We start from the raw sequence: 22,960 nt of genomic DNA on the forward strand, positions 1-22,960 counted from the left end.
CCCAACCCCAGGCTGGGTTTGTGAAAGTTTATTATTATAAGAAGTGAGAGTTACACAACAGTGAAAGGTTTGCCCAAGGTTACAGCTGTGGCAGGAGGTCCCAGCATAAGGGCCTCCCTGCCCACCACAGGCTCATCTCTTGCCTGAGGAGACCTTTGGCACTTGGCTGGTGGGGACAGAGGGCAGATTAAAGGCTAGCACAGGGGTTCTCAAACTTTTTAAAGTGGGGGCCAGATCACGGTCCCTCAGAGAGCTGGAGGGCCGGACTATATGAACTACTAATTCCTACTGTAACACCTCGGCTGCGCTCACTGCCCAAAAAACCTGGCGGGCAGGATCAGACTCCTCTGCGGGCTGCATGTGGCCCACGGGCCGTAGTTTGAAGACCCCTGGGCTAGCAGATCCAGACTGTCAGAAGGGTCTATAGAAATGACAGGGAGGGCAAGTTATCAGAGGCCTTCATCTTCCCATCCCCATCCCCATTTCCATTCCCGTCTCCATTTCCGTTCCGGCTTCTGTGTGGTGTTGGGCCGAGTTGTGGAGGCCGCTGGGTTCCTGGTCATCTGAGGGCTGATGATGATGCTGCTGTTGGTGACACGTGACCCATACCAGCCTTTCCAGAACTGGGTGTCTTGGCCCCCATGCTGGAAGAAGATGTAGCGGACGCCTGGAGGGTAATCTGAGAAGGTGTGAGAGACCTGGAAGGAAGGGAGAGGGAGTGACCACCAGGACTGGGGAGGGGATGAGATGGGGTAACCACTCAACTGGGGGAGAGGAGAAGGGGGAGTCCCAGGTGGGAGAGCTAAGGCATTCCAGCCCTGGGGGAAGTGGATGGCAGGCCAGCAGCTGAGACCTCACCTCTGTCCACTGGGCATCGCTCCACTGCGGGATGGTCACACGTGGGGGCTGGAAGGAGGCCAAGACGACCTGATTGGCTGAGAGCAGCTGCACTCTGATGTTGTAGGTGCAGCCACAGTCTCGTCTGGCGGCGAACCTAAGGGAGGCTGGGGTTCAGGACAGCACCCCAAGAAAGGGTGGCCCTGGCGGTGGGCAGGCAACAGGCCTACAAATTAGTTTCATTTCCCTGTGAGGCCCATGAGGTCCACCTTCAGTGCACCCTGTACCCCCACTGTGAGCAGTCTCTATCTGTGCCAGGCCTCGGTTACTCCATCTGAGTAAAGGGCCACCCTTTTGGGTATTTCAGAGATTACATCTTAACAGGCAAAAAGCTCTACAGAGATAAAGGCGAGGCTGTGGGTTCAATGGGAGATTCAAGGGGTGGCTCGTGTGGTATGGGCTGGCACAGAGCTCAGCCCTGCTGTCTCCCCGCCCCCCCACCACCCGCAGTTCTGCACACCCCTCAAATCCCACCCCTCCCTTCTCAGAGTGGTGGCCCTGGGGCCCTGCTTCTGCCGTGGCCAAGGCAGAGCACTGGCACAGCCCTGTGCACAGAGGAGCTTGAGAAAGAGTTGTGGGAAAAATGGCGGGAGAGGCAGGGGAGGCAGATGAGAAGGCTGGGTCTTGGGTGTCTTGCTTAGGGCATGTGTGAGACAACACCTGCAGGCCTCAGTCTCCCCACCTGTACACGGGGTTAAGGTTTGTCCCCTGCTGATATGATGGTGGGGAGGCCAGGAGGCGCTGCTGGATGAGCAAGTGCTGGTCTGTCCACACGAGACAAGCCAGCCGGGTTGGCCTGCTTTGGGGACTACCCTTGCCTTAGGACACTGCTGGGCACAGAGTGGGCACTCCCTCCAGGTGTCCTCAGGGCCTCACTCACCAGTCCTTCACCACGATGTCAGGCCGGACTCTGTCCATTAGTTCCTCCCAGTAGCCCTCTGCTTTGAGGTCCACCATCTGGGACTTGATGCATAATCTGGGGAGCAGAGGAAAAGCTTGCATTCCTAGGTGTGCTCTGCATGGCAGAGTCCCCTGGCAGCTGCAGGACAGCTACTGGCTGGTGCTGACTCTAACTCCACCTCGGTGTGGGCCCATGAGAGAGGCGCAGGGAGTTTGACTCCCTGGGGCCTGGGCAGCACCTGATCCCAGTCCATACACCTGGGGCCCCAGGCACTCCCGTTCCTAGGTTATGGACAGCCTGTGGACACTCCTGACAGCCCATGTCCCCAGGGGCGCACAGCCCCTTAAACTGATCCCCACCCCCACTGAGTACTTCTGTCCCAGGAGCAGTAGACTCTGAGCTGCTTTTGGAAACACCTCCCTGAGCTTCTCAGAGGCCCTGGCGTAGGTAGGCCTGGGTTTGGCGAAGGGTGTCCCGACCCTCTTCCTCCAACTCAGCCTGCCCAATTCAGACTGTCTTACTGATAGGATGTGACGAAGAACTTCTTGACATTGGAGTCAGGAAAATCTTCCCCATGGCCTCCAGGTAAGCTTTCCACCGTCCATTGATCCCCCCCATTATGGTCGATTTGCCAGGAACTCATACCCTCTAGGAAAAACAGAAGCCTAGTAAATGTGTAGCCTGGTCCTCCCCATTTGGTATGAGGGTGAAATGCAGGGCTTGCTCATGCTCATCTCCAGGTGTGTACCCAATTGTGCCCTGGAACACCCCTACGAAGTTAAAACTCCAACCCATTCCCACCTCCTCCCCCCTTAGTCCCTGACCAGCTTTACTCCTACATGAAGCTGGGGAAAAACTACCTTTTCTCACTTCCAAGTCGTGACACCCTCTGGGAAATACCCAAGTTTCAGTTCTCAGCACATTATGAAGGGCCTGTGATGGTACTTCTGGTCTTAATGGCTAATGTGCATTTGTCCCAATGGGGACCACTCAGTTGACAACTGACATTCCCCCCCGATATCCTATGTACCTGAGATCTGAAGGGGTGTGAGGGCCGTGTGCGGGTTGTTGCTGGGTCATAGGAACCTCTGTGTTGGGTGGGAGGGATAATTGGGAGAATGGACGCCCTCTGAGTTGGTGGCATGTAGTGACCCCATATTCATGGAAGCATCCCCACCAGGTTGGCTCAACATGCCCTGGTCTCTCTCTTCAGAGAGAGCTGAGAGGAACTTAGGAAACTGGCATGCTGCTCACCAAGGTTTTCCAGAACAATCACCAGGAGAGCTTTTCCAAATGACTCCCCTGCTCTCTCTATAAGGAACCCACATCTATTCCCTGTGTGCCCAGGCCCCCCCAGTAGAGACCCAGACGGGTAATACAGGCCCCGTGCAGGCAAGGCCGCAGGCTGGCTCTGCAGGGTTGTGAGCTGAGCTGGTGGCCAGCCTGGGTAGTTTCTGAGAGGGGGCTGAGGGCTTCCAGCAGCTGAGCATTTCTGGATCTTTGGGAAAGACACGAATCTTGCTTGGGGCCTAACATTCTCATCTATAAAATGGAGCTCCCGTGAGGATAGAGAAAACACAGGAGAGGGATTCTAAGTCTACAAACAATGCCTCTTCCTCACTTACTGCCGTGGCCCCAATAAGGAGCAAGGTGCTTGGTACATGGTAGGTAGTGAACAAAGTAAAAAAAAACGGGAAAATACAAGAGAAGGTGGGCTTAACAGGGAACTCAAGTGATGTGATTGCAGTCACCTCTCAAAACCCTTTCATCGGTACGGTTGGGGTAATGGGGAGGGGTTTACATCTGTGAAGAGCTCAGGCTAGCTTGGACTGAGCTAAAGGGGGAAAGGTGGACGGACCTGCAGTTGGTTGGGTCTTCAACAGACGTTTTCTTGAGCACCTGCTTGTGAAGGTGTAATTGTGGACAAGGTGTACTGCGGCAAGCAAGATCCACTAGGCCAGTGGTCGGCAAACTCGTTAGTCAACAGAGCCAAGTATCAACAGTGCAACGACTGAAATTTCTTTTGAGAGCCAAATTTTTTAAAACTTAAACTATATAGGCAGGTACATTGTCATTAACTTAATTAGGGTACTCCTAAGCTGGCCTTTGCTAAAAACTCAAGGGGCCAGGGAGCCGCATGTGGCTCGTGAGCCTGTTTGCCGACCACTGCACCAAGCCCCTGGCACTGGAAGGAAAAGAAAGAGATAAAAAGGTAATTCTAAGGAATGAAAAGTGCTACGAAGGAATGAAACGGGGGTGATAGGACTGAGGTAGGGAGCACTGTTTCTGGATGGGCCAGAGCAGGTCTCTGGACTGAGACCCCAAGAATGAGGAGGAGCCAAGGGAGCATGCTGGCTGCTCAGTTTTGAGAGATCATTCCAGGTGGTACAGGCCTACCAAGTGCAAAGGCCCTGAGGCTCCAGAAAGGGAGGAAAGGAAGCGGCCCACCTTCACCGCAGGGGTTGCGTAGAAGGTTCCTACGGAGGCTGCACAAAAAGTAAAAAACCTTCCAGTCCGACACGGGCTCATCGCAGTCCTCGGTGGTAAAGCCCTCCCGCAGGCTCTTGCGTTTCCAGAGGGTCATGAGGTCGATGAGGTAGCGCCAGAGGCTGCAGACAAGGCGGCAGTCCAACACCAGCCGACGGGCAGGCACGTTTGTGAATATCTCCAGCAGGATGTTCTCAGGCAGTTCATTGATGCTGACCAGGGCCATAGCTGGGCTGGGGTGCACACACACTGTGTGTGTGTTTTTGTCTGTGTGTGTGTGTGCTGGGGGGCAACAATGGGGGTTATGAGCCCTGACCAAGGAGGTGGATTCCTCAGATCTTCAGAGGCTGGGCCCGGGCCTCCTACTCCTGCTTCTGTTGTAAAACAAGAGGGGTGAAGACAAGAAGCATTTGAGCATCCTTCTAGGACACAGCAGGCCCTAGAACATGGACTGATTTTTAGGGGGCCTGTCCCCCCATTAAAATAATCGCTTCGTGCCGAAACCGGTGGAGCGTCGGCCTGCGGACTGAAAGTTCCCAGGTTCGATTCCGGTCAAGGGCATGTACATTGGTTGCGGGCACATCCCCGGTAGTGGGTGTGCAAGAGGCAGCTGGTTGATGTTTCTAGCTCTCTATCCCTCTCTCTTCCTCTCTGTAAGAAAAATCAATAAAATATGTTTTTAAAAAAATAATAATCGCTTCGTTTTAAGTTGGCGGGCCTGGTCACCAGTAGGATTCTGCCAAGGCCACCTGTTGTGGGTGAGCTCTGCAAGGGTTGGTGGAGATATTCTAGTGTATGAGTTCACTGTTATAAAATCTATTACATCCCAGACTGCCGCAGCTGCAGTGAGTGGTGGGGCTCGTCCCGAGGAGTCACCTTCTCTCCACGCTGCTCCTCATGGCCGGAAGCCGGACGTGACAGAACCCCCAGCTGAGGAGCTGCCCTCCCCTCCCAGTCCTGGGGGGAGGTGTCCAGCCAGAGCCACTTCTTAAAAATACATTTTTAAAAATTGATTTCAGCCGGGACCGGTTTGGCTCAATGGATAGAGCGTTGGCTTGAGAACTGAAGGGTCCCGGGTTCGATTCCGGTCAAGGGCATGTACCTTGGTTGCGGGAATATCCCCAGTAGGGGGTGTGCAAGAGGCAGCTGATCGATGACTCTCTCTCATCGATGTTTCTAACTCTCTATCTCTCTCCCTTCCTCTCTGTATAAAAATCAATAAAATATATTTTTTTAAAAATTGATTTCAGAGAGGAAGGGAGAGATAGAAGGGAGAGATCAACGATGAGGGAGAATCAATGACCAGCTGCCTCCTGCACGCCCCACACGGAGGCTGTACCCTGGCGAAATACAGTGGTGACCACTGAGTCACACCAGCCTGATCACATTTTTTTTTTAATGATTGATTTTAGAGGGAGAGAGGAAGGGGGGAGGGGTGGAGGAGAGAAACATTGGTTTGTTATTCCAGTTATGTATGCATTCATTGGTTGGTTATTGGATGATGCTCTAACCAACTGAGCTACCTGGGGGGGGGGGGGGGGGGGGCAGTCCGAAATGCCCAGAAACAAAAAAGCAGTTTGAGGGCTTGAACCCTTGCCTGCAGTGACTCACCCAGAAGTTGTGTAAACGTGATAACTCTTCAACCTCAGAGGGCCCAGTAAAGAGTACGGATACCGTTACTAACACTTCTACTATTAGAGCAAAACGAAACAAAACAAAACCGAAACTAAAACCGAAGGCACATTCCCCATCCCCCAGCCAAAGCGCACAATTTACAAAGTCCCTTGCCTGGGGGGTTCTGGTAACAGATCTAATCTTATCTCCTCCTCCCCACCCCCCCAACCTTCACCCACACCTAGAAGCGCTGGGAAGACATCCTTTTCCACAGAGACTGGGACAAAGAAGCAGTTTAGACTCTTCTTTAGGCTCCTGTCCCCCCCGAAATGAGGGGGCGCAGAGAGGAGCATTTTAGCATGGCAGAGACAAACAATATATGTATAAGGCATTTGTACGGTGCGCAAAATATTGATGGATAAAAACTCTGATGTGGGCTGATCTGATTTTTCAGGAGGAACTTGTAAACATTTTTTTTTTTTAATATGAAACTTGTGAGTTTTTAAACGTTGGCGGCTTCTAAAAGCACTGTCCAGGCAAAGGCCGCTGGGCTCTGAGTTAGGTACCGACATCCGAAGCCTGGTCTCTGGCTCTGTCCCCTGTTGCCACTCGCCCCACCCTCCGTTTCTGTCCTTCGTGGGCCTGGCTGCGCGGTGGGGAGCGGAAGAGAAGCGGGTCCGGTGGAACCTCCAGACCCCAAGCAGCCACCGCGCCCGCATGGGGGCCCACGTGCCTGGCCCCCGGTCACGCGCTGCCTTCGCTCCGAGGACCCTCCAACGACCCCCCCCAGCGCTGCTCCCACGGCCACTTCCCGAAGCCGAGCCCAGGCCCCCGTCCCGGGCGCGAGCGTGGGGCGCCGGCAGTCCCAGCCCCGCCGCAGCCGGGGTGCCGCCCGCGAGGGGGCCCGGACCGGAGTGTGAGGGCGGGTCCCCCAGGAGACCTCCCTGCCAGCCCCAGGCCCCGCGGAACCGCGCCCCGCGGCCTCCGGAGTCCCGGCCCGCCCCGCCCGAGACCACCCGCGGGAAGCGCCCGGGCCCTCCCTCCCGCCCTCCCTCCCGGCGTGGACACTCACCCTCTCGCGCCCGTCGCCCCTGCCTGTCCTGCTGCCGCGACCTGGCGCCGGGCACGGCCGGCGGACCGAGCTGCGCAGGACCCGAGCCCGAGCCTCCGGGGTTCCGTCCTCTCGCCCCGCCCCTCGATGGCGTCACGAGATAGCCCCGCCCCCGGGGACTGGCGACGCTGCCCCGGGCCTCTCGGCGCCCACCTCACGCCGCCCGCTTTAGCCCAAGGAGTCGAGAGTCCTCGGACCCGGGCCCTGGTGTCCCGACCCGCAGCCTTTCCCTCCAGGCGGCGTGCGGTCAGCGGCCGGGACCCACGTCCGACTTGGCTTCCTCCGGGAGCCCGCCCCGCCCCTGCCGCCCCTGCCGCCCCGCTGACCGCTCAGCCCGTTCGCCACATAAGGGAGGTGGGGCCGGTGGGCCCTCCCCTGGAAAGCGATCGCTGAAAGTGAAAGTCAGTCTTTTATTATTTTTAAATAATTTTTTTTAATGTGTGATTTCAGAGACGGGAGAGAGAATATCGATAAGAGACAATCACCAATGGGCTGCCTCCTGCACGCCCCCTGCGGGGATCCGGTGCGCCCTGCCGGGGATTGAACTGTGACCTCCTGGTTCATAGGTTGCTGCTCAACTACTGAGCTGCACCAGCCACGCTCAAAGTCAGTCCTACCTTCTCTAGGGCTTAACCAAGGGCAGGCCTCAATGTCCTCAAAGGTACACATCTCTCCGCATTTTTGCCAGGATTAAATCCATTAATGCTTTCTGCGTTGTAAAGAATGACGGAGTACCTGGCGCTGCAGGGAACCACAAAAGGGGTGCCTGGCCAGATCACGCGAACCCCTCAGGCCTGTATCTTCTCCAAGGACGGGTCCTCTCCGCTAACTTGCCGCACAGCCAGCGAGGGGGGGTGTCCCTGCCCTGACTGAGGCCCTAATCTAGCTTGTTGATGAGGGAGAGCATTAAGTGGAACAGTATTTATTGAGCGCCTACTGTGCCAGGCACTATTCTAAATGCCTTATCTTCATCTATCGTCAATAAAGCTCTTGTTAGATACAGGAAAACCCAGCAGCAGTGCCTGGTATGTCAAGGTTGACGCAGCAGGAGGTGTATGCAGAACCCACCCACCAGGAGGAACACACACGCCCCACCGCAGGCTTGTGGCCAGACCACAGGAAGCTAGCGATGCTGAAGGCGGCTGGGGGCAGGTGTCTGCAGCTCACCGAGAGCTCTGTCCTGTGGCCCTGGTTCTGCGGTTGGCTGGCTCCTGAAATGTCAACGCCTCTGTATCTTGGGCAAAAGCCACACATGTGGCACCTTCTGCATGTCTGGGCCTCCCCTGAAGTTTGCCCTTCACCCCCTAGAAACCACAGGGCGCAAGCTGGGCTGGAAACCCTTTTATTTGGCTGCGTGCAGCAGGGGTAGGATCAGCACTGCTGGAGGAGGCAGAGGCAGAGGCAGAGGGCAGGTGGGAAGGGCCGTTCCAATGGTGGGTGGGGGCTTGGATTGCTCTCCAGGCCACAGGGAGCCCGGTGCAGGCATGGAGGTGGCGGGCGGCCCTTGAAGACCCCCTCCCCCACACTCATCCTATGCTCACACATCCTAGCTCTCAGAATCAGAGCCCAATCCTGTACACACCTGCCCTGGGTTGCCCCGCACCGGATTCCAGAGTCCTCATGGAGAGCCCCGCCCATTCTGGCTTTTGGGGCTTCATTGACGGTAAGGACAGTCCAGATGTGGCGTCCACTCCACCCCACCCTGGGCCTGTCTGTCTCGGACCAGGCCTGCGCCTCTGGGCCACAGCCACCCCTCTGAGCAGGCAGGCCTGGCGGGAGCGTGGGAGCGGCAGAGAATGGGGCAGAGGACAGGCTGGCAGAGCCCTCCCTCCTCTCCCAGATCTGTCTGAGCAACACAGTGGACCATCCAGGGCAGCCCCAAGCTTGCCAGATGTCCTCCTCACTGTCCCTCCTCCGAGGGCCCCCCAAAAAGATAGGGGGGCAGGCCCAGGAGGGGAAGGTAGAAACACAGATCTAGGTTGCCGTCTGAGCTTGGACACCCAGCCTCAGAGGAGTCTGGGGAGGAACCTGGGGGAAGATCCTGTACCTCCCTGAAGGGCCCTGCCTCTTAAAGGTATACACAGCCCTCATCGTCATTCAGATGGCACCCCAGGCAGAGCGCTGGCTGTCCGCAGCAGGGGAGGCTCCACACAGAGGGGGCTGAGGGGCATGGGTGAAGTAGGAGATCTGGGGAAGCCTGGCCCACCGCCCCTTCCCACGCCCAGCCTTTCTCTGACAACAGTTTACCAGTCAGGGCTCTGCGGACGGGGCCTCGGGGGCGTCAGGGCAGCGGGGGGGCCCAATGGTGATGCTGCTGTTGGTGACCCTCGGGCCGTACCAGCCGGCCCAGTAGTGAGTGTCCACGCCACCGTGCTGAAACCAGATGTAGCGGACGCCGGGTGGGTAGTTGGAGAACGTGTGTGAGACCTGGGAAGGGGGCAGGCGGAGGGAGGGAGGGAGGTCAGGGGAGCTGACCCTGAGGGTGGCGCCGCCTGAGGGGCCGGGGGCAAGGAAGGGGCTGCTCTCTCAGTGCTGGGCCAGGATTCCAGCTGAATTCCAGCTCCAATTCTGTGACGCTGGGCAGACCACCTCCCCTCCTCCATGCCTCAGTTTCCTCATCTGTAAAATGGAGTCGGCTCCTGGAGGGGCCACCCCACAGGATCATCTAGGTGTGGCTCAGAGCGACTGGAGGAAATTTGGCAAGGATGTCCAGTACCTGTCATCACTGGGCACATTTAGCTATTTAAGTAAAACGAGATGAAATAAAAAATTCAGTTCCTCGGTCATGCTAGGAACTGGCTCTCATTAAGTATTCAATAGTCCCACGTGGTTTTTGGCTACCATACAGACAGTGCAGGCAAACCATTTCTGCCACTGCAGAGAGTTCTACTGGAGAACACTGGTCTAGGTCAGGATTTGGTAAACTACAGCCTGGGGGCCGCATGCCTGTTTTTGTAAATAAAGTTTTATTGGAACACACCCATGCTCACTTGCTTAAGCTGCTTTCACAACACAGCAGCAGAGTTGAAGACCTTAGTAGTTGTGACAGAGACAGCACCGCTTGCAAAGCCTGAAAGGTTTCTATCTAGCCTTTTAAGAAAATGTTTGCTGGCCGCTGGTCTAGATAATAGTCACAACCAATATTAGAAATTAATAACAGTGAACCATTTTGAGTGTGGCTTGATCAGCATCACTTCGCTGAAGTCAGAGCAGCCAAAGCCCAGGTGAGAAGCAGCAGAGCTGGGACTTGAACTCAGGCCTGTCTGGCGGTATGTAGTCTCAGTCTTGGGCAACGTGCCCTCTGCCCCCTTCCCGCCCCACACACCTCTCGCCACCTGGCATCGCTCTTCTGCTGGATGGTTGCTGGGTCTGGCTGGAAAGTCCCCAGAGGCGCATGAGCTGATGACAGGAGCTGAACGCACAGCTGGTACTTGGACCCGCAGTCTGGCCTAGCTGCGAACCTGCAGGCAGAGGGAAGGCCTGTCAGGGGGCCTTGGAGATGGGGGGCAGGGTGGGGGTGGGGCACCTGAGTGGCAGGGCCCACCCCCAGGCCCTCGCCCCAGGCACTCACCAGTCCTTGACCTTGATGTCCGGCCGTGTAGTGTCCATCAGCTCCTCCCAATACCCTTCGGCCTTGAGGTCCACCACCTGGGACTTGAGGCAGGTGCTGGGGGCAGGCGGAGGGCGGGCTGGGCTGAGGCTCAGCACTGGGGCACTGGGAGGCGGGCTGCTTTCCCAGAGAGGAGAGACCCCGGGGGGCAGTGACTTGGCTTCCCCCTCACCCCAAGACCCCCTGAGCTTGGATCTTACTAATAAGAAGTCACGAAGTATTTCTTGACCTGGTCATTGGGGAATTCCTTCCTCTGGTCTCCGGAGAGGGCTTCCACCTTCCACTCATCGCCTCCGTTCACATCCAGGCTCCAGAACTCAAACCCCTCTGGCAGGAAAGCAAGTTCACCTCAGAGGGAAGCCCCCCCGTGGTCCCCTTCTCCCAGGGGCCCTCCCTCTTTTCTCCCTGCACCTCAGCAGTTGCCCTCCAGCCTGCGCTGTGGAACTGCAGACCAATGGTGTCTGCCTGGAATCAGGTGCTTCCTGTCCTGTGTGTGAGGCTAAATGACTTCCACTGGGAATCCTGAGACACATGATCTGTGATGCAGCACGCTCTGCGGCTGGCCAGATCTGGGGCTAGCCCCGCCTCTACCAATCCTGGCTGTGTGACATTAGGCAAGTTGCTTTCCCTCTCTGAGCCTTGGTTTTGTCCTCTGGGGTCAAAGAATAAGGACTGGCAAACTTTCTGTAAAGGGTCAAAATATTTTAGGTTTTATGGGCTATATATTGTCTTATCACATGGTATGTTTTTTTCTTTTCTTTTTTAAAGTAACCTTTAAAATGGTAAAAGGTATTCTTAGCTCCTGGGCCAGATTTGGCTCATGGGCCAAAGTGTGTCAACTGCTGGTGAAGAACACGGCTGCTGGGGAGTCACATGAGACAGGCACCTGGAAGTCCTAGAGTCTGGAGCTGTTTTATCATTTTGCCCAAGAATTTGTCCACGTGATGGAGAATGAGGTTCCCACCCCATCCTATCCCAGTGTCTAGCTGATGAGTTAACGTAGCGAGGGGACAAGGAAGCGCTGGATGACGGCAGAAGTGGCTGAAGTGTGCTGGAAAGAAGACTGGACTTCTCATTCTTCCACAGGCAAAGTCCCCTTTGACCTCTGGAATCTGGGAACTAGGCCAACAAAAACATGCTGACTTCCTGGTCATGTGCCTGGAGCATACTTAGCCCTAACTAATCAACATTCCTTCTCCTAGGAAAGGTCGCAGGGGATATCAACATAAGGACGGAAGAAATGCCACTCTTGGCCTCAGTTTGCTCATCTGAAAAATGGGTACACTACCAGTACCTTTTAGGATTACTGTGAGAGGGTTACAGTTGGCAGGCCATTCAAAGTACCTAGCTTACAATAAGTGCTTAGTAAATGTTAGCTGGAATCCTGACAGTGTGTGTGTGTGTGTGTGTGTGTGTGTGTGTGTTGGGGGCACACCAGACCCACTCTGCACCCCACCTTCGGCACACGGGTTGTGCAGGAGGTTCCTGTGGAGGCTCCGCAGGAAGTAGAAGATCTTCCAGTCGGCCACAGGCTGGTCCCAGTCCTCAGTGATGAAGCCCTCCCGCAGGCATTTGCGCTTCCAGAGGGTCACGAGGTCGATGAGGTCCCGCCAGAGGCTGCAGACCAAGCGGCAGCGCAGCAGCAGCTGGCGGGCGGGCACGTGCGTGAACAGCTCCAGCAGGATGCTTTCCGGCAGCTCGTTGATGTTCTCCACTGCCATGGCTCCTGGCTCCCGGGCACGCCTGTGGTTATTGAAAAGCCAGCCTTTTTCACCTGGGCCTGGTGTTTGCAGCACCCGTGGCGGTGGAGGCCCCCAGCCCAGGTCTACAGTCTCTGGGCCTCAGTGTCCTCCTCTGGAGCAAGGGGCCAGGAACAGCACTGCCACCCCCTGGCAGGCTCAAGGAGCCCGGGACACAGCAGAAGCCAGTACAAGGTGAGTTGTTTTTTTTTTTGTTTTTAACTGGCACCTCACAACAGCCTCTAGGCTAGGGAGGCCTGCGGAGAGGCGGCTGGATCTGTCCGGAGATGAGAGCAGAGGGAAGGAGGACGAGCCTCCTCTGACCCCCTTTCCCATAGGCTAGTTCTTGGAGCGGGAATAACGGCGCGCAGCCCCGCAGAGCCCTCCACCTGCGCGGTGCCTTCTCCTTCCTCTCTCCTGCCCTCGGAGGGAGAGGGCGATGTGGGGGGCTAACCCGACCGAGGTCCGACTTTCTCAAGGCCGAAGAGGAAATGACTTGCCCAAGTTGGGCCTGGAGAAGGGTGGGCAATGCGAAGGCCCCTCCTGCACCCCCGCTCCCATCCCACGCCCCTGGCTGGGCTCCAGCTCCAGGCCCCCTAGGAGCCTTCACCCTTCCATTCCTCGTGATGACTAGAAAACGCCCCCCCAAAGTCGTGGCTCGGACCCCTACGCATCGAGCGAGATCCCAGCTCCCGTTTCCGCTGGCATCGCCACAGGAGGCTGCGCCACGCAGTTCCCACGGGCGGCCTGGGGCTCGTCCGCGCCGGCCTCCTGGGCGCACAGCTGCGGGGCCCGGAGCCGCCGAGCCCCCGCCAGGCCCCGGCCGCCTGCGCCCCCGCGCCCCCGCCCGCGGGTCACCTGCATCGGCCGACGCCGGGCTGTCCCGCTCGGAGGTCAGGCGACCGCTGCTGGCGTTCCCGGGGATGAGGCCCCGCCCCGCCCGCTGGCCCCGCCCCGTCTGACCTGGTCACGCCCCTGGCCACGCCCCCACCCGGCTGGCCCCGCCCGGCTTTCGCCGCCCGCCCCCCTCTCCACGCTGAGCCGAGCCGCGCGCCGTGGTGCGTGGGGCCCGGGATGCGCCCCCCACCGGGAAATAGGAAAATTACTCCGGTTGGGGGTGCTGGGAGGAGCCTCTGTCCCCCCTCCCCCTGTGCCTGGGCTGCCCGCCCCGCACCCTCCGCATGACCCAGACTCCCTGCCCTCTGCCACCTCCTCCCCGCAGCAGTCCCCCTCCCGCCCCCCCCCCCCCCCGGGGGAGCGGGGAGCAGCCTCAGATCGGACCCCCTCGCCCCCATTAAACACACACACACTCCCACAAAACTGACTCCTGACCTTCCTCGGCCTCCTGGGTCCGCGGAGGAGCCCGCAGTCTCAGGCCGTCGCCGGCCGCTCCGGATTGCTGGGCGCCCGGGCGCGGGGCCAAAGGCGGGGCGGGGCGGGGCGGGGGCCTTTAAGAGGCGCGGCGGGCCGGGCCGACCCAGACCCGGCAGCGCCTCGCATTGCCACCGCCGCGGGACCGGGACTCGGGCCGCCCGCAGCGCTCCGGCTTCTGCTTCTCTCGGGATCGCCCTCCGCAGCGATGGACGGAGACGGGGACCCAGGTAGCGCGGGCCACTCGCTCAGTCCGGGAGGGGAGACCGGGCAGGCGGGCGAGCGCCAGAGAGATGCGGGGTAGTGGTGGGGAGGTGGTCAGCCAGGACCCAGCGCCGCAAACTTTTACCGAAGCCAAGTCCTTGAGACGGTCTCAGGAGTGCAGTCCTCTGTCTGGTACCTTGGTTTGGCCGGAGGCCTCAGGAGGTGACAGGCAGGGAGGGCGGACTCCTGGCCCCATTTATCCAGGAGATAGCCCACCTCCAGCTTTCCGGGGTCTGAAGGGCTGGGGGCCGGGACGCCTCTGGGATGGAGGAGGCTGCAAGCCCTCTTCTTCCATCAACTTCTTCCATTTGCCAGCCCTGGCCGGTGAGCTGTCTGAATCCCAATCCCCACCGGCTTCTTGGGGTTACCGGCCTCTCCCCACCCCATCCCAGCCTTCCTCCCGGGTTCCCTTGTCTGGAGGGGGGGCCATCCTTCATCTGGGTGGCTCGATGCCCAGTGGGGACCAGGCCAGCAGTGAGCGAGGTTGGAGCACCAGCTCTTGCCAATGCTCAGGGCCCTCTGAGACTGCCCAGTCATCTTCTCTGGCACCAGAGACCCCCCCGCCCCACAATGCTTTGAGCTGGCTGGGTCTGGAGGGGTTGCCAACTGAGTCAGGGTGGGCATGAGCAGACTCCCCCACCCCTTCCTCAGCAGGCCCATCTGAGAGTGGGACTGCACGGGGGAGGCCATGGGAAATAGACGGATGGGTGCCCAGGTAGCCCAGCCCCCGCCTCCCAGCCCTGGAAATCCCAGCGCCTCCAGCTCCCACTCCCACTCCTCTGGCCCCCCCGCCACACCCTTTATGGGGCCCATTGGGCCCCTGCGTTTTCTCGGGGCCCAGCTATTCCCTGGACTCCAGGGCCCGATCCAGGTGCATGAATCAGCCCTGGAGGCCGTTTCCAGGGGCCAGATAGCTTTCCGACAGCAACAATGTGGGGAGTTGTGTGCCCGAGCGGGGGATGGGGGGCCGTAATCAGATCTGGGGCCTCAAGTGCCAGGCCTGGGGCCAGCAGAGGGGACAGGGCGAGGTGCACCTTTCCGGGGAGCATCAGGTGTCCACCAGGCCAGGGCAGGGGTGGAGAGGTGAGGACACTGGGCCCTGCTCCCCAGGGAGCGGTGGGCAGCAGGATGGGCAGGTGATACGGCTTCAGGGGCTGGCATTTTCCTCTGACTGCCCACTCCTCCGCAGTGTGACTTGGGCAAACCCAGGAGGTGTCTCTGGGCCTTAGTTTTCCTCTTTGCCAAAAGGAAGGCGGTAAAGCCCCATATCATAAAGATGTGGCAAAACAAACAAAAAAAACCACACCAAAAAACAAAAAACCTGCCGAAACCGGTTTGGTTCAGTGGATAGAGCGTCGGCCTGCGGACTGAAAGGTCCTGGGTTCGATTGCGGTCAAGGGCATGTACCTTGGTTGTGGGCACATCCCTGGTGGGGGGGTATGCAGGAGGCAGCTGGTTGATGATTCTCTCTCATTGATGTTTTAGCTCTCTATCCCTCTCCCTTCCTCTCTGTAAAAAAAAAAAAAAATCAATAAAATATATATTTAAAAAAAGCTAATGATGAAGGGAATAATAAGATTCACTAAATAAGATCTACTGAGGACTCACTGCGCGCTCTGAGCTCTGCAAAGGTAAACCCTGATTCAGTTATCCAGGGTCTGACTGTGGCGGGGGGGGGGGGGGGGGAGAATTCTGCATGGGAGGAGGCAGAGGGCTGGCAGGTTGGGCAACACCCAGTCTTGGGCCCAGGCCCTGCCTGCTCTCTCCCCCAGTGCATGGCGTATTGTGAGGACCACCTTGGCCTTCCAGCGTTCAGTCCTTAGGAAGCCCCATCCTAAGTCGGAAAGCTGTGTCCCCTTCTCCCCCCATCACCCAGCGTGGCCCCATTTCCTCCCCGCTGTCTCTCCCTCCTCCAGAGACACTGGGCACTTGGTATCTGCTTACTCAAGGCTTCAATGGCCTCGCTGGGGCGCCTGGCATCCAGGAGAGAGTCCAGCCCGCAGCTCCTGATACCTGTCCACCTAGAATGCCCTTGCCCCTCCTCAGGAAGCTTGAACATCAACACTGTCTGAGTGACCTGGCATCCCCATTTTATAGATGGGAAAACTGAGGGCCAGAAGTGAGAAAAGCCTTCCTCTCCCAAACACTTATTACATCTCCCTGTTTGACACACACACACACACACACACACACACACACACTCGCAAACACTCGCTCACACTCACACGATCTCCTTTAACGAGCTCCTCTGGCAAGTTCCTTCACATCTCTGAGCCTGAGCAATTTCACCTACAGAATCAAAATCATAATAGTGCTTCCTAATCCAATGCATTATCTCTTTGATGTGTGATGGTTAAAGGTGGCTCTGGGGGCAGGCGCCTGGGTTCAAATCCAGGCTCCAACCACAGTGTGCTCCCCAGCTGTCTCGCCTCTCTGTGCCCGAGTCCCCTCATCAGAGAAACAGGGACAACAATAGGAAGAAACCTCAGAGGTGCTTGGGGCTACAAAGAGTAAATGGCTCTGGCCGGTTTGGCTCAGTGGACAGATCATTGGCCTGCAGACTAGAGTCCCAGGTTCGATTCCGGCCAAGAGCACATGCCCAGGTTGCATGTAGGGGGTGTGCAGGAGGCAGCCGATCGAGGATTCTCTCTCATCATTAATGTTTCTATCTCTCTCTCCCTCTCCCTTCCTCCCTACAATCAATAAAAAATATACTTAAAAAGAGTACCGTAAATGAACTTAAAATGCTCAAAAAGGGCCTATCCTTGTTAAGTTCCCAGTAAACATTAGCTCCCGGCAGCATGCCAGGCACCAGGCACTGGGGATGAAGCAGTGAGTTCCCCAGACCTTGTTCCTGCCCTCCTGTCCTCTGTCTAGCCCCATGAAAGGTGTTTTATAAACCATCACACACTAGGACAAAACCTGGGAAGGGCTGGAACTCCGGGGGGAGAGGATACAACAGGGGGTAAATCCAAGAGGGCTTCCACGAGGAGGTGGCAGGAGCAGGGGTCTCAGAGGGTGGTTGGGAAGATTAAAGAAGTTCATAGGTGAAAGTAAAACGTGAGGCAATCCTGTCAATCATATCCGTTGCTGTTATCTGCTCAGGTGTGGGGTGTACTGGCTCTGCAGGGGAAACTGAGGCATCTGAGGCGGCTCTTTGCACTTGATGCTGGCCTGTGAGCCTGGTCCCTTGGGGGCTCCTCCACTGGGCACCAGTCTCCGGTCTCAGGATCTTGGCCCCGGCTGCTGACTGTCCTAGGGCGGGGATGGGGTGGGGGGCGGATACCTGCCACATGTGGGTTCTGGGGCGATGCCAGGGGACAGTCTAAGGGGAGTCACCACCTCCTCACCCCTTCATCCCCGCAGAGAGCATGGGCCAGCCCGAGGAGGCGAGCTCGGAGGAGCCGCAGGAGGAGGGGTGCGTGGTTGCCCCGGAGGCGGAGGCGAGCGGCGGGGAGGAGGAGGAGGCGGCGGCGTACCTGGACGAGCTGCCGGAGCCGCTGCTGCTGCGCGTGCTGGCCGAGCTGCCGGCCGCCGAGCTGGTGCAGGCCTGCCGCCTGGTGTGCCTGCGCTGGAAGGAGCTGGTGGACGGCGCCCCCCTGTGGCTGCTCAAGTGCCAGCAGGAGGGGCTGGTGCCGGAGGGCGGCTCGGAGGACGAGCGCGACCACTGGCAGCAGTTCTACTTCCTGAGCAAGAGGCGGCGCAACCTGCTGCGGAACCCGTGCGGGGAAGGTGAGGGCCGGCCCCGCGGCCCCGGGGCCGGGGGCTCAGTTTGCTCCTCCGGACAATGGGCCACGTGCAGTGCCAGCCGGCTCGGAGGGCGAGATGAGATAGAGCGCTGGGCACAATGCCGGGCACAGAGAGCCCGGTGACTCTGCAGGATCACCTCCCCGTCCACCTCCTCCACCCCGTCCCCTCTCTTTCCCCGGTTCTTCCCCCGCCTCCCGGGGGATGGGAGTGGGGAGAGAGGATCTGGGACAAACAGGAGTGCCTGCCCTTCACCCGCTGGCCCAGCTGGCCCAGCACCCGATCCAGGGGCACCCTCAGGGGGACGGGTGACGAGGTGGGCCGTCCCGTTCCCACAGAGGACCTGGAGGGCTGGTGCGACGTGGAGCACGGCGGGGACGGCTGGAGGGTGGAGGAGCTGCCCGGGGACTGCGGCGCGGAATTCGCCCAGGATGAGAGCGTCAGGAAGTTCTTCGCCTCCTCCTTCGAGTAAGGAGAGGGGGGGCGGGAAGGGGAGAGCGGGGAGGGGAAGAAGGGGGGTGGATGGGGAGGGGGAGAATGGGGGCGGGGAGGGAGAGAAGGGGGGACGGGGGGTAGGGGGTAGGGAGAGAAGGGGGGCGGGGAGGGGGAGACGGGGAGGGGGAGAAGGGGGGACGGGGAGGAGGAGAAGGGTGGGCGGGGGTAGGGAGAGAAGGGGGGCGGGTAGGGGGAGAAGGGGGGACGGGGAGGGGGAGAAGGGGGGCGGGGAGGGGGAAAAGGGGGGCGGGGAGGGGGAGAAGGAGGAGGGGGTAGGGGGAGAAGGGGGGGCCGGGAGGGGGAGAAGGGGCCTCCGCTCCCCCTAACTCACTCTCCCCAGGTGGTGTCGCAAAGCGCAGGTCATTGACCTGCAGGCTGAGGGCTACTGGGAGGAGCTGCTGGACACCACTCAGCCGGCCATTGTGGTCAAGGACTGGTGAGCCGCCCTGGGGGCCTTGGGGGACTTGGGGGGCCGGGGCTGGGGAAAGAGGAGGGGAGTGAAGTCACACCCTGCTTCAGGGCCGCTGCCTCCCAGCTCCAGTGGCTGTGGCCCTATGGGCGGGTCTCCAGGAGAGGGTGACATCCGCCTTTCCTCCGGAGTTTAAATGTTGTCCAAATATTTTTTTTTTAATCTGTCTACAGTCCAAACAAAACACGTCTTGGCGGGCTGGCTTGGGGCTCAAGGTTGAGTCTGGCCCACCTGGGTTTGAGTCCTTGGGTTTGGACCTTGGAGAAGTGACTTTTTCTCTCTGACCTCAGTTTCCTCATCTGTGAAATGGGGACGCTCAGTAGGCTCGGCGGCGGCGGGGGGCGGGATTACCTTCTGCAGAAGCCCCGCCCCCGGCTGAGGCTGCGGCTCCCCGGCTCCCCCCGCAGGTACTCGGGGCGCAGCGACGCCGGCTGCCTGTACGAGCTCACGGTGAAGCTGCTGTCGGAGCACGAGGACGTGCTGGCCGAGTTCAGCACCGGGCAGGTGGCCGTGCCGCAGGACGGCGAGGATGGGGGCTGGACCGAGGTGAACGGGGAGGCGGGACCGGGAGGCCAGGGCGGACCGGGAGACGAGGGGCGGGGCTTATGAGAACCACGCCTAGTGGGCGGGGCTTCGGAAGGCCCCTGCCCCCGTGGTGGGAGAGGGCCTGGGGCTGAGCCACTGAGTTGGGGCTGGAGACGAGTTAGGGTGTCATGTCCGACCCTTCCTCTCCCCCTTCCTTCCCCCCAGGTCTCCCACACTTTCACCGACTACGGGCCCGGCGTTCGCTTCGTCCGGTTCGAGCACGCGGGACAGGACTCCGTCTACTGGAAGGGCTGGTTCGGGGCCCGGGTGACCAACAGCAGCGTGTGGGTGGAGCCCCCTGAGTGACCTTCCCCCAGCTCCCTCCAGCTGCCCTGCAAGGGCAGAGGCCTGGGGCAAACAGGCCTTAGCGGTAGCACCCTCCCCTCCCCCTCCCCACGCACTCCTCTCCCGCCCCTGGCTCCCAGCCCGGCCCCCACGCAGGTAGAGAAGGGTTTTGCGGGCGCGTATTTGCACCTGGAAAATATGATGGGTGAAGGCTTGGGCCTGGGCCGGGCCCGCGGCTGAGTCCCCCACCTCTAGCTCAGTGCCTGCTGTAAAGCGGACTTGCAATAAATGTTACTCCTTCTCGGGAGAAATGGGCAGATGGAGTAATTCCTTTGCACCCTTCCCCGTCTCCCGAGGGCCCCTGGCGCAGCCTGGAAAAATACTTGGTGGGGCTCCAGCTGCTTTGGTTTCCAGGGCCCATCGGGCCGGGCAGAGACAGACAGGCCGGGCCGGCGGACAAAGGCTGCGATTGTGAGGCCAAGGAGTGGGGAGCTGGGCCTGGCGCCTGACTGACACCCAAGCTGCCCAGGGGCCGGAATGAGGGGGGCTCTGAGGTGGGGCCACCCTCCAGGCCTTTCTCGTTCCCCATTCTCATTTCCTTCTGAGGGCAGGCTGGTGGGTGATGGCAGCACCTCAGACAGGGATGCCCCTGGCCTGGACTGGGGGGCAGGGAGGGGAGGGCTGGGACCACAGGAAGGGCCAGCGGGACGTCCCTCTCCAGCTCACGCCCACTTCCAGCTATGGAATCGGACAGGAGTTGTTAGCATCTGGTCTCATGGTCATGTTCTGAGCCTGGCTGGGGGGCTGGCACTGGTTCGAGGGGAGGAAGGAGGAGGGCAGGGTGTGGTGCCGGGTCTGTGCCGGCAGAGGCCAGGCTCCGGCCTCACCAGCGGCTCTCACGCTGGCCCCTCCCCAGGACTCTCAGCCGCTGAGGGTCCTGAACCATCTGCTCTCTCCGACGTGAGGTCCAATAAAACCTGTGCCCTCCAGCTTTTCTTAGATTCTGAGCCCTGATGCCACCTGCTGGTCAGGGGGGGATGCAGGGTGTAAGCTGAGCCCCGAAGTGACAAGAGCGAACAAGACACTCCTTGTCCCAGGAAGAGGCATCGTCCCGGGAACACCGAGGAGGGGCACCTGGGAAGGGAGTCTCCAGTCTAAGGGCGGAAGCCTGGCCCCCGCTCCCAGTCCTCTCTGGGAGATTTCGCAGTCCGGTGGGGCGGGCACCACCCACACCCACCTGAGTTGCCAGGCGGCAGGGGAGGCCGTGCCTTGCGCTGGGGGCCCAGGTTGATGAGGATTCACGGAGGAAGAGAGAGGGTCAGCCCTTGAGCTCCGGGTTTGGGGGTAACCTGGGAAGCTTTGGGGTGAGGGACCAGGATGGGCAAGTGGGGAGCCAGGTGGGGATGAGCTGGGAGAAGGCTCCTTGGGGCTGTGGGTGGAGTTTGAGCCATCAGTGGGGCTGGGGGGCCGGGACCCGGTCCTGGCGCCTGTGAGGAGGACCGGATGTCAGGGCAGGGGTGTGGGGCCTGTGGAAGGTGCTGCAGGTGGGGGAGCTCCCCTCATGGGGGTTCAGGAAGGAGGCCCAGGAGGGGTCTGGGGTCCTTGGAGTCGCAGGGTATGTGGCCAGCAGTCAAAGCCAAGGGCACTGGCGAGGGCCGGAAACAATTGTGTGAAGTGAGTGAGGGCCCAGGGAGCCTGGTCTCTGGGCATTGATGGCGGAGACAGAGCAGCCAGGGAGGGGGGTGGGGTGAGTAAGAGGGTGCAAGGCCAGCAAGGCCACCTCCACCACCCAGCTGCCTGCTCTCTGAGGAAAGATCCAGAAACCCAGAGACCGGATTCTTTCTCCAGAGCCCGCAGAGGAGAGCTGAGGGGCTCAGACAATGGGGTGGTCCACACCCACTGTCCCCGAGGGTCTGTCCCTGGAGGGCCCGTTGGGAGACTGGTGGTGTTTAGCTTGGGAAGACAAGACAGCTGCTCCTGGGTGTGTGTGTGGGGGTCTGCAAGGCTCACTGTGCCCCGGGGGCGTCTGTCACACCAGCCTGTGCCCTAGCCGGAGGTGGGGAAGGGGGCAAGGGCACTGTTATCCCCCTTCTTCACATGACAAGCCTGAGGGTGAGAGACTTTCCTGGCAGATGACACACAGAGTAATTGGAGAAGCACGAGTTCTAAGCCAGGTGCATCTTGCTCCAAAGGGCCTGCTCTTAACCCCTCAGCCTCATCGTCCCTCCTCGAGAGGGCACAGTTTTGGGACTGCATAGCATATCCGCTTACTTCAAGGGAACCTACACATTGTCCAGCAGGGGGCGCCTCAGGGGCCGCTGGACACTGGAGTGTCCAAGCCAGAGCTAGCAGACAGGTTAGCCAGCCGCATAGCTTAATGGCCCGTGACACTGGCTCAGGAGAGAAAGGCCTGCCTGTCCCCTTCCTAATTATTCAATATGTATCGAGCACCCACTACCTGGCAGGCAGAGATAAAACAGACGAGGACTCTGCCCTCCTGGAGTACACAGTCAGGATGGAGACACTCCACACAAGCCGTTAAACGAGTGGAAAAGAAAATTGCTAACCTGGTACAGCACTTACTATCCACGACAGGCACTGTCCTGAGAGCTTTTCGCACATTAATTCACCACAGCCTCACGAAGTGGGAGCTGTTATTGCTTCCAGTTTTTATTTTATTTTATTGATTTTTTACAGAGAGGAAGGGAGAGAGATAGAGAATTAGAAACATCGATGAGAGAGAATCATCGATCAGCTGCCTCCTGCACACCCCTTACTGGGGATGTGCCCGCAAGCAAGGTACATGCCCTTGACCAAAATCAAACCCAGGACCCTTCAGTCCCCAAGTGACGCTCTGTCCATTGAGCCAAACCGGTTTCGGTTGCTTCCAGTTTTGACAGGTGAGAAAACGGAAGCACACAGCTAATAAGCGGAACTGGAGTTCTGTTCAGCCACGTAAGCCCTTGGCCTCCACAGTACAGGAGACAAAGTGGAGAGTGCTCTTTGGTCAAGGGGATCAGGGAGGGCCTCTCTGAGGAAGGGACGTTTGGATGGTGAGGAGAAACCTGCAGAGAACTGGGTGGAGAGCATTGCAGGAGCGGTGAGTGCAGAGGCCCTGAGCGGGGAATGGACTTATTTACAGACCAGAACGGTGGCCACCGTGGCAGGAGCTCAGTGAGCAATGGGGGAATGGTTTGACACGAGGTTGGATGCGTTGGCAGGCAATTCTGAGAGTTTCCTGAGCACCTACTGTGTGCTCTGACTTAGACGGTATAAACGCTGTAGGAGGCAGATACGAACCAGTGTCCTCTAAGGAAAAGCCTGCCTTTGTCTGACAGGAAGGAGCTGGGACAGGGAGTCAGAGACCAGCAGGTAACAGTCTACC

General features: G+C 59.1%; 3 protein-coding genes across 7 annotated transcripts; 1 reads left to right on the forward strand and 2 right to left on the reverse strand.

The window, feature by feature from the left end:
• Nucleotides 1-13: 13 nt before the first annotated feature.
• FBXO6 (F-box protein 6) lies at nucleotides 14-7,312 on the reverse strand. Of its 2 annotated transcripts, none has more exons than XM_084875376.1 (6): nucleotides 6,972-7,312; nucleotides 4,247-4,659; nucleotides 2,320-2,446; nucleotides 1,778-1,873; nucleotides 859-994; nucleotides 14-698 (listed from the first exon to the last, which is right to left on the reverse strand). In XM_084875376.1, exons 2-6 carry the CDS (start codon nucleotides 4,509-4,511, stop codon nucleotides 450-452), a joined length of 873 nt encoding a protein of 290 aa, XP_084731502.1. In that variant the 5' UTR covers nucleotides 4,512-4,659; nucleotides 6,972-7,312; the 3' UTR covers nucleotides 14-449. The 2 variants fall into 2 exon arrangements, with proteins under 2 accessions (XP_084731502.1, XP_084731503.1); XM_084875377.1 differs by lacking the exon at nucleotides 6,972-7,312 and adding an exon at nucleotides 5,897-5,968.
• An 826-nt stretch (nucleotides 7,313-8,138) lies between these two features.
• Nucleotides 8,139-13,752, reverse strand: LOC311618130 (F-box only protein 44). 4 transcript variants are annotated; one of them, XM_084875378.1, is made up of 6 exons: nucleotides 13,030-13,196; nucleotides 12,077-12,363; nucleotides 10,821-10,947; nucleotides 10,582-10,677; nucleotides 10,336-10,471; nucleotides 8,139-9,437 (listed from the first exon to the last, which is right to left on the reverse strand). In XM_084875378.1, exons 1-6 carry the CDS (start codon nucleotides 13,065-13,067, stop codon nucleotides 9,261-9,263), a joined length of 861 nt encoding a protein of 286 aa, XP_084731504.1. In that variant the 5' UTR covers nucleotides 13,068-13,196; the 3' UTR covers nucleotides 8,139-9,260. The 4 variants fall into 4 exon arrangements, with proteins under 4 accessions (XP_084731504.1, XP_084731507.1, XP_084731505.1 ...); XM_084875381.1 differs by having other exon boundaries at nucleotides 13,024-13,184; XM_084875379.1 differs by lacking the exon at nucleotides 13,030-13,196 and adding an exon at nucleotides 13,218-13,304 and having other exon boundaries at nucleotides 8,141-9,437.
• Nucleotides 13,753-13,782: 30 nt separating this feature from the next.
• On the forward strand, nucleotides 13,783-19,885 carry FBXO2 (F-box protein 2). Its single transcript, XM_084875374.1, has 6 exons — nucleotides 13,783-13,960; nucleotides 17,361-17,726; nucleotides 18,080-18,209; nucleotides 18,577-18,672; nucleotides 19,113-19,251; nucleotides 19,456-19,885. The coding sequence occupies exons 1-6, from the start codon at nucleotides 13,939-13,941 to the stop codon at nucleotides 19,594-19,596; spliced, it is 894 nt and encodes a 297-aa protein (XP_084731500.1). The 5' UTR covers nucleotides 13,783-13,938; the 3' UTR covers nucleotides 19,597-19,885.
• Nucleotides 19,886-22,960: the final 3,075 nt, after the last annotated feature.

The sequence above is a fragment of the Pipistrellus hanaki genome (assembly GCF_964339955.1).
Source record: "Pipistrellus hanaki genome assembly, chromosome: 2".
Classification (NCBI taxonomy): domain Eukaryota; kingdom Metazoa; phylum Chordata; class Mammalia; order Chiroptera; family Vespertilionidae; genus Pipistrellus; species Pipistrellus hanaki.